The sequence below is a fragment of the Microtus ochrogaster genome, chromosome 16 (assembly GCF_000317375.1).
Source record: "Microtus ochrogaster isolate Prairie Vole_2 chromosome 16, MicOch1.0, whole genome shotgun sequence".
NCBI lineage: Eukaryota > Metazoa > Chordata > Mammalia > Rodentia > Cricetidae > Microtus > Microtus ochrogaster.
In genome coordinates this window covers 30,430,266-30,440,612 of record NC_022018.1, presented here as the reverse complement: position 1 = coordinate 30,440,612, position 10,347 = coordinate 30,430,266, and the positions used below count along the sequence as shown (strand labels likewise).

The window sequence follows — 10,347 nt, the reverse complement described above, 5'->3', positions numbered from 1 at the left end:
AAATAAAGTTTTTTTTTTAAAAAAGGACGTCTTTATGCAAATGAAGGATCCAAATCCTTATTTTTTATTGGGCAAATAAGGTTAACTTGACCAATAGGGCTGCTCTCTCTTATTACCTGGCATAATCTATAAGAACATTTCCTTAAATTAAAATCTTGATTTTTCACTGTTTGCGTATCTTCTGTAATGAATTTTTGAGATGAGCAGGGCTGCGATCCTTGCTCCAAAGCCAACACCCGTTCTTCCCGGCTGATCTACATTTCCCTGTGTGCCTCGTGCGCGGGCTCCTCCGCAGGGGCAACTACTCGGAACGCTTGAACGCCGGCGCCCCGGTGTACCTGGCGGCCGTGCTGGAGTACCTGACGGCCGAGGTCCTGGAGGTGGCTGGCCATGCGGCCCGCGACAACGAGAATAAGCGCATCATGACGCAGGGCAAAGTTCTGCCTTGCTGCTGTCCAAGAGGATCCAGGGCCAACACAAGGCCAAGGGAAAATAGAACCAACACCAAAAGTCAGGAGTTAGCAGCAACATATGTAAAGACTCACTTGAGAGCTATGCACTTTTCACAAAACAATGTGATTAATAGGGTACCGTTAAAACATGATTGTAGGAAAGGCATGTTGCACTCCAAAATAAAACCTCACAGTCTACGATTTATTACAAAACAAAGTATTACATTATTTGTCTGAAACTTGGAGGTTGGTAAGGCTATACGCTAACACTCCACACTAAGGCTGTGGGGTACTTGTTTCTTTTAAGAGCAATATAAATTTTGAGTACTGGCGTGGTTTTTCCTTAACCAACCCCTAATATCGTACCGTGATAAAACAATAAGACCACAAAACGGGAATTGGAGCATGGTAAAGGCGATAGGGCTTGTTGGATTTCAAAGGATACACAGAACAATTTGTTTTTTAAAAAAGACCTAATTTTTTTTAAAAAAAAATAAAGGGTAATCATGAGAGTGTCACAATAATTTAACCAATCAGATACTCATTTTACTTTTTCTTTTTTAGCGAGGAGTTTCTCTGTAACTTTGGAGCCAATCAGATACTCTTAACTCTGCCTGGCACTCCGAATATTACTCAGCCAATGAGTTTGTGGCGCGGGACTTTCGAAAGTTTCAAGGCCAATCAGAACGTTTCTAAGTATATTTAAGGGCAAGATTTCCCTTCCTCCACTACAGTTGTGTAGTGTTCGTCGCAACTATGGCCCGTACAAAGCAGACCGCTCGCAAGTCCACCGGTGGCAAGGCCCCGCGCAAGCAGCTGGCCACCAAGGCCGCCCGCAAGAGCGCCCCGGCCACCGGCGGCGTGAAGAAGCCCCACCGCTACCGGCCCGGCACCGTGGCGCTGCGCGAGATCCGGCGCTACCAGAAGTCGACCGAGCTGCTGATCCGCAAGCTGCCGTTCCAGCGTCTGGTGCGCGAGATCGCGCAGGACTTCAAGACCGACTTGCGCTTCCAGAGCTCGGCCGTCATGGCGCTGCAGGAGGCGAGCGAGGCCTACCTGGTGGGTCTGTTTGAGGACACGAACTTGTGCGCCATCCACGCCAAGCGCGTCACCATCATGCCCAAGGATATCCAGCTGGCCCGCCGCATCCGTGGAGAGAGGGCATAAATATAGTCATTCTTGTTTTCTTAAAAAAAAAAAGGCTCTTTTAAGAGCCACCCAAATTTTCATTTAATTGTGCTGTAGCCTTTCTATGTTGCATTCAGTGGTCACTACTGGTTTTATCTCCTGATACTTTTAGTCCTGTTTCTCAAATGTTTGTAGTCCAAAGGACTAGTTTAGGTCTCAAGATTGTGCACTACAAAGTAACTATATGGGATAGGCTTTGTGTTTTGTGTTGAAAAGCCATCCACACAACACAGCTGAGTCTTCCACCTTCAGGATAGAAGCATCAAGTCGTTACTCAGATTAGGAAATGTAGATGTTATAAATATCTAAATCTAGGTAGCCTGTGAATATGTTGGTAATATTCTAATTTTGGAAAATATACATAATTTAAGAAAGCTGTTTTATTCACATACCATTCTGTTTGGTTCCTGGTAAGATATTTTGTATACACTAATGTGTATACAAAAACCCAAGTCAAGATGACTACAATACATAATAAAGTTATATTCATAATGTAGTACCAAACAACAGAATGAATACAGACTTAGGACCCAAATCCCCGGCCTTGGAATTGATAGGTCAGACGCTTGCTTTTCATTAACTTCCTGGTAAACTTGTCTCTTTTGGCTTTCTCAAATCATACATGGCTCCCCACCTGCATCCCATACTTGGTTTACATTTTACTTTGGAGAGCTCATCTGCTTTGAGACTCTTGCTTTCTATAGTCCTTTAGATGGTGAGGCCATTCCCCGAGAGAGTGGGGAGAAAGCATGTGGTGATCAATAAAAACGATAATTACACGAGCAATCTGAACACTCTTGACCTCAAGTGAAATCCCTGCTATAACATTAGAACACTTTATAGATTCATCCAGTATTGAATCAAGTCCTTAGGGTCATCAGGATGTTGAAGCAAGATGATAAGGAATTTGAGGCCTGGCTGTCACGGGGGAATTTTGGGTTAACATGGGCAACAACGGGACATCTTGTCTCAAAAGAAACAAATAGAAAGGTAGCTTGAAATGTTACTTATAATTATTACTAGCTATCAAATCATTTTCTCCCACTTCAGACTAAGGGATTTTAGTAAGTTAACGACTGGCAGATGTTACCAACCAGTCTCACAGCAAACAAATACAATTAATATCTTCTGTTAAATTGGCTTGTATCAAAATGTATGATCAAACACAATTTCTACTTCATCTTCTTCAAAGGTGATTCCATTTCAGATATAAGGCTGCCTCCAGATAGACAAGGGAAGTTGTGATAGACTGGCCTGGATTCGATTCTGAATTTAACCAGAGCTGGCGTGAAGAGACATAGATGAGCCAGTAAGATGCAAAAATATTAATGATGCTCTCTAAAATGCAGAACCACAGCGGAGTCAGTTTCCCTGGAAACAGCTAGATACTATCCCAGAGCATATGTTTTTATTTTCCCTATATTATTTACTATGTTCAAATTGTGCTTTAAGTGTAAAGTGTATTGCTGATTACAAAGACTTCATATGAAAAAGTTGACAAAATATTTCAAATTATTTATTTAAATATTTGTTTATCCTAGGTTGACAGCATTAAAATAGGCTTCAGTTGTTTCTTTGGGCTTTAATGCAAGATTAGAAAATTTTAATTAAATATATGTTTCATATAGTTTTGTGGAAGTTATTACTATATAGAAGATAATGATACTGACTCATAGGTCAGAAGCTAACTAATTGAATCCTTACTGTTGCCAAACCTCCATTCTTAATCTCTAAAATGGGAGTAATAATAACACCCACCTAAATGTGCTATGCCAAGTCTGTGTTGTGAAATAAGTGTATAATAAACACCTACTGTGTTTAACTTACTACAAATGAGTGCTCAGGTAATGCTAGCTCTCAGTAAGTGCTGCAGCCACCAGCCCCTAATTCCCGAGTTCTTCCAAATGCTCTGAAAGTGTAACCCTGCATGCATGGCTTCTGTTCCTCTCTAGCTGGGATTTCAAACGGAAAGCTCTTGTCCACATTTCCTTCCAGTTTATGTAGCTCAAATACCTGTTAGCTTTAGGCCTAGGGAAAAGTAATAGTATATCTAATTGTTGGAAATTATAAAATTAGTAAGAATAGATATAAGCTTGGAAAGAAAGGAGAATGTTGGCGTGTTGGCATGAGGATTATATTGAACTGAAAACCAGTAGACGCAGGAAATATCGGTTTTCCTATCTAAATTAAAATAACGTGGCCTGGTGAAGGAATCTCTACTTGGCTACAGAGAGCAATTTCTATCACTCTGGATGTGAAGAGGGCGACCATACAAGGCTTTACTCAGGGAACATGACTCTTGAATGACTCTTGAGAGGGTAGGAATGGGGTTCTCTTTACCACCTGTGTCATCTCCCGAAACCTGAACCCCAATTTCCTGGGCTACCATAATTTATTCTAAGTTTCTCAGTTTTATTCCTTTTCTGTGAACTCCATGCTTTAAGGATATGCATGACATCAGGAATTTTTTTCTCCTGTTCATCTGAGCCTTATCAGTTCAGAAGTCACCAGAGACTCAAAAGTAAAGGGAGAGTCCTTGGTGACAATCTCATAAACATAAACCAAGGAAAAAAATTCTTAAACTATTTTTAGGCTCAAATAAAGAGCTGGTCAAACGTAAGGCAGTCACCTACTGAAGCACTTGTGTTGAAGGAAAGGGAAAAAAGTAAAGACCATTAAAAAAAATTAAAAAGTAAAAAGGTGGGGGAATTGTAATGTTCTAGAGGCTATGGGTGAGCTATCACTTTTAGCTCTCAAATAATTAAAGGAAAGTGTTTCCTATACAAGTACAGATTAGGACTGGGTATATAGCTCAATGGGAGATCATTTGGCAGACACAACACCCTTGATTTCACCTCCAGTACCAAAATGGAGAGGAAAGTATACAAGGAAAAAAAACTACAAAATACATTTATACATCATTACCTATATTCGGATCAGTTTTAAAAATCCAAAAAAGTATCGAATAAAAATTATAAAAGGAATTGCTTTTTCTTCAGATGATTCTTCACATATAACTCCTGAAGTATAGAAATCAAATAAATGTGTAGACTTGAAATTTTTCAAAGGTGCACTGTAGTGGATAGTTTGAACTGTATCACTACTTTGAGCTTTATTGATACATGATGATTATTATTTATTTACTGATGATGGAACTCAAGACCTCACTACAGACATATCCTTACTTTAAACGCTATTTGTGGTTTTATTTGAAGTAACATTTTTGTTGGTTGGGTGTTTAGTTATTTTGATTTTTGTTGTGGTTGTTTGTATGCAGGTTTCTTGATTTGGTTTGCTTTGGTTTTGACAGACTCTCTCCACATAGTGACCTGGAATTCACTAAGGTCAGCAGGCTGACCTTGAACTCAATGGGATCCACCAATTTCTGCCTCCCAAGTGCTGAAATTAAAGGTGTGGCCACCACACCCAGCAGTTTTTCTGTTTTTCTTTCAGGCAAGATTTTGCTAAGTAGCTCAGTCTGGTGGCCCACTCCAGCTCCTCCTACATCAGCTCCCTAGGTGCTGACTTTACAGATGAGCCACCACGCCCTGGGTTACACTTTTAGCATCCACAATTGCAACAGTTTGATTTGGTTCAGGTCAGTAAGGCATTTCCAGGGACAGGAGTTCACAGGGCTCAGGAAGGAACTGGGAAACTCAGATGCGGGGACGAGAAGAGATAGCCCTGCACATCGTTTATCTAGTCCTTCCTGTAATTTTGCTCTATTTTACCCTCCTGCTCAACAGAGTTGGTTTCTCCTTTCTAACGGCTCGGAAGAGGAGCCGCAGTCACCATCTTTTAATTCTTTATTGATTTATTTTTGATTCAGTGTCTCAACTATGTCTACCTGCCGGGACTAGAACTCGCTAGACCAGGCTATCTAAACTCACAGAGATCCTGCTGCCTCAGTCTCCAGGTGGTTGGGTTTACCCTTGCCATCACATCCAACTCAATTCCATTTTGAATAGAAAATTTCTGATTATCTCAACTGGCTCCAATGAAATCAGGAACACTCAGACATCCAGTCTTCATAAAAAATACATTTATCACAAAGATGCAGTGCAAACCCCAAAAAACATAGCATATTGCCTATTTTATATTCATTTTACATTAAATGACATTTTGGATGTAGTGGATTTAAAATGGATTTTACTTGTTGTGATTTTTTTTTCCCCCTTATAAATAGTGCTTTTAGATTTTAAAGTTTTGTATGGGTTACATCTGTGCTCACCTTATGCATCAATGGACAGACCTGTCCTAAAATTGTTAATTCATTTGCTTCAATAACTTAGTAGTTTTAATGTCCACTTCCTGGGATGTCCCTTAAGGAATCAAATCTCATAAAGTACTATTGCCAACAGCTGTAAAGATGCCTATAGGATTAAAGGTAAGAAGACCATCAAGACATTTGTTGAAAATTTAAAGACTTCTAGGGAGATAAATACCTAAACAGAAAAAAAAAACACAGTTTTGTTGTTGCATAAGAGACTATGCTAGCTCATTTTTTTAAAACACAATCTCAATCAAAATGCCAAGAAGCTTTTTTCTGAGTGAGGGGATACTAGAGAACATCTCAAAAAACATATTAAACACTAAAAAGAAAAGAGGAGGAGGAGGAGGAAAGGACAGAAGGGAGGGACAAAGGAAAATAACTGGGCATGGTGGCAAAGACCTTAATCCCAACTACAGGAAGCATGAGGTAGGAAGGCCACAAGTTTAAGGCCAGTCTGGGCTAAAGACAGGATGAGACCTATTTCACAAAATAGAAACAAGGGGACACATTTCAGTGGTAGAACACCTGTTAGCTTGTTCAGTGGCCTAACAACTAAATATATCGCACGGGGGGGGGGGGACTGGGGGAAGGAATTAATTCTCATCCCCTATTGAAGTCATTATAACATATCGATTTAGCAAACAATATTTGAATCCTTGCTATGTGTTAAGTACCCTCCATATTGAATCAAGACGACAATTCTTAGAGACTACCAGAGGGACTAAAAGCCAAGGAATTTAGCCTATGGCAAACATGAAACAAAAGCTGGGAAGAATTGAGAGTTCACAGACAGTCCTGAGGGTGTGGGGTAGGAAGGATCTGTTTACTATGCCTTGCACTAAAAAAGCTGTTTATTTAAAGTGAGGACCCAAAAACACTGGGAGAAAACTAGCCTTTTCCTTTCTTCATCTCCTGGCTTTCCCAGATAATAAACTTGGACACTGAAATAAACACAGGATCCACTATTGTGGAAATGCCTGTTGGAGGTCTCTAAAAGGCATGCTACCCATTTTTGTAGGAAACACCAGCAGTGATCTAAGCTTCAGCAAAAAATCTGTTCCGATTTGATGAAAAACCAGAATCTCAATCACCCTATCTAGGAAAAAGGCGGCAGGCATGAAAGAATCCCCAGTAATGAAAACTAAAGGCTTTTATTGGACGCATTCCAATACATCGTCAACAGACAGTAATTTATTCTATAATAAATATTTTGGACTGCACAGGGCATAGCCAGAAACCTCAGTATGTAATGCGAGTTCGATCGGTAGTCGACAAATATCTACTACTGAAGTACAATGCCAGTTCGAGAACAATCTAAAAAGGAGAGCCTGTGTTAAAAGAAAGCAAAACAAGTAAAATAACCCGCAAGTTATTGCCTTTTTAGAAAAAAAAAATGGCTGACCAAGGTTGTGACGCAGTTCGACCCACCACTCCCTTGCTGTAGCAAACAAACCGAAAGTACGAGAAACCTCAGTCCCAGGTCCGGCATAACTGAGCGAGTGGGTCCTTTCCGCAGCGCTATCGCTTAAATGTCTAACTCCATTCGTCTGCGCCAGCAAACACTCCCAGGAGACGCTGAGCCCAGAAACCGCTCAGGGAAAGGGTCCGGGAAGCGTTTCTCCATACAAGCTAAAGCTTCTAGAGAACGCAACACCGACTGGCGCCCAATCAAACTAAGGGCTAAAGTCCTGAGCTGGAGAGAACCAACCCGCAAGCAGGGCGGAACTTTCAAATAACCTACAGCCCAACGCAGGCTAGCGCCAAGGGGTGGCTCTTTGCTGTTGACAGCCATGGGGCGCACACCAGCCCTTCTCAGGCTCCCAGCCAACAGCTCAAGCATCACCCTAGGTGAGACAGGGAACCCCACCCCGGAGAGCTGACTGATCCATCCCACGCAACCTGCTTCTGCGGAACGCAAGGAGGAAGGAGTTATTACACAAATGTCACAGCTCTTTAAGTGGAAGTGGTGGCTCTGAAAAGAGCCTTTTGGGTTTAGGAGGAAGACAGCCTACTTCTTCTTGGCTGCAACCTTCTTGGGCTTAACAACCTTGGGCTTGGCAGCCTTCGGTTTCACAGCCTTGGACGCACTCTTGACCTTCTTGGGCTTGGCAACCTTAGCCTTCTTTGGACTCTTGGCCACTTTCTTGGTCACGGCAGCAGCAGCGGGCTTCTTGGCCTTCTTCGGGGTCTTCTTGGCGGCCTTCTTGGGTGTGGCAGCACCAGTTGCCTTCTTGGGCTTCTTGGCTGCACCCGCGGGCTTCTTAGCCTTGGCCGCGCCCGCCTTCTTGGCTTTGGGCTTGGACTCGCCGGAAGCCGCCTTCTTGTTGATCTTGAAGGAGCCGGAGGCGCCGGTGCCCTTGGTCTGCACCAGGGTGCCCTTGCTCACCAGGCTCTTGAGCCCCAGCTTGATGCGGCTGTTGTTCTTCTCCACATCGTAGCCGGCGGCCGCCAGCGCCTTCTTGAGCGCGGCCAGAGACACGCCGCTGCGCTCCTTGGAGGCAGCCACGGCCTTGGTGATGAGCTCGGACACCGGGGGTCCGGACGCCTTGCGTCGAGCCCCAGCGGGTTTCTTGGCAGCCTTCTTTTTGGCAGGCGCCTTCTCCGCAGGGGGAGCGGCAGCGGGGGCGGCAGGAGCGGTCTCCGACATGTTGACGATCCGAAACTCTGGAACTAGTGGCAATACGCCGATGGAGTAGCAAGGGCCCGGCCGCCGTATATATAGAGCGCAGGCGCGCGCTGATTGGTGCTCCAGCGGCCTGCCTGGCTGGCAAGCTCAGAGCAGCCGCGCTGCGCCCAACTTGTGTTTGTTACACTTCACAAAAAGAAGAAAATATTAAAATGTCTTGCACTAAATCTCTCGACTTTGGTCGGTAACGGATCCGAGAAGCCTCAGGCTTCGGAATATCTGTTTATTTTTTCCTCATCCCCAAAGACGACGCTTCTAGGAGTCCCTAACTCCCCCAACTCCAAAGGAAGTCCCAGGCAAACAGAGACCACTTTCTGTTTTTCTTCTAAATTACCTGGTCGCTCCTTTGCCCCTGAAAGTTCTTTTTCTCTGGGATTATAGGGCACATGCTTCCCTTAATTTAGGAGCAAAAACGAAACGATTTCCGCCTAAATTTTCACGATTATTCTGTTTCTTCGCAAGGGAAGTAACACAAGTCCTTGGTGACTTCTGAGTATGGACCCACCATAACCGCAGACTAGGACTGGGATTTCCAGTCTAAAGCAGTTTGGGCAGGTTGCGAGGGGGGTTCATAGGCCTCGGGGGTGTACTATGTGGTGGGGGGCTAAGGATTTAAATATCTGATTTAAAGATACCGTAAAATCCTTTTCACTGGTGGGGGCGGGGCACCTTTTTCGCTTCTCCAAAGGGGAAACACAGAGCTGTATTTTAAAGCTCTTGTTTCCCCTCTGAGTTTTGCAAGGTAGGGGGTCTAACCCTGAAGAATAGAGATAATGAAAAGGGAAAGGGCCCCTATAAACCTGCATGCTCACCCCCTCCCAAAAAAGTGTCAGTTCGAGACTTTGAAAGATCTGTTTTTAAAGCAACGAGCAAATACTTGTTTTTGCTGCAGCACAGAATTTCAGAGCATAAAAATTCTAGGTTAGAAAAAGGTTGCCTTGTTAGAGAAGGGCCTTCTGAATTTGGAGATTGTAAGGTACAGTTGGAAATAAAGCTACAGGCTGTACGGGATACGTTTGACTTTAACAAATCTGGTGAAATCGAAAAAATGTAGCGAATTTTTAACAGAAAGATAAGCAACAAGATAAGTACAAATTGTCATGCTATCTTTAGAGGACAGCTCTACATCACCTTGTCTCAGCTCCTCTAAATAGGGCAATCTGTATCCTATTCAAATTTGCTTCGTTAGTTTAAAATCTTCAGTTTCATATTTCACCCTTAGTGAAGTGAATTAATTACAATGTTTTTTTTTTTGCTAGAGAAAATGCAAGTCAAACTCTTGTATAATTAATCCAATTCTATATTTAGGAGCAAAGGAAATTCCCCTAATTCTATCAGAAATCTCTATTCGGGTATATGTCTACAGGAAAGTATGTGGTGAGCTTGTTAGCATTAAAGTGTGGTAAAGTCGCAAGGTTATACAAATTGCATTCAGGGATGTTTGCAAAACAAAGCATGTTTTCTAAACCTGAGAATGATCCTGTGGGCTCACTTAATAACATTTGCTTAGCATTTGTAAACAGCATCTAGGAGGCTTGTGTCCTCTGGGAATTAACAGCCTAATGAGATTAGGGATGGATGAACTGCCAGCAGTAGAAGCACTGTAGGGTTGCCATCATGTATGCACTTTGGAATGAGACTTGTGAGACTTTCTTCCAAGTATGCAAACTACCGAAGCACCTTCAACATACTAATATGGTTTGGTAACAGAAATAAGAACGTGTCACTTGCTCTGATTGTGTGGGGAA

General features: G+C 42.8%; 1 protein-coding gene across 1 annotated transcript; it reads right to left on the bottom strand.

Annotated features, from left to right (window-relative positions):
* Positions 1–7,048: 7,048 nt before the first annotated feature.
* Positions 7,049–8,586, bottom strand: LOC102001558 (histone H1.2). The gene has a single exon (XM_005354949.3). It carries the CDS (start codon positions 8,558–8,560, stop codon positions 7,922–7,924), a length of 639 nt encoding a protein of 212 aa, XP_005355006.1. The 5' UTR covers positions 8,561–8,586; the 3' UTR covers positions 7,049–7,921.
* Positions 8,587–10,347: the final 1,761 nt, after the last annotated feature.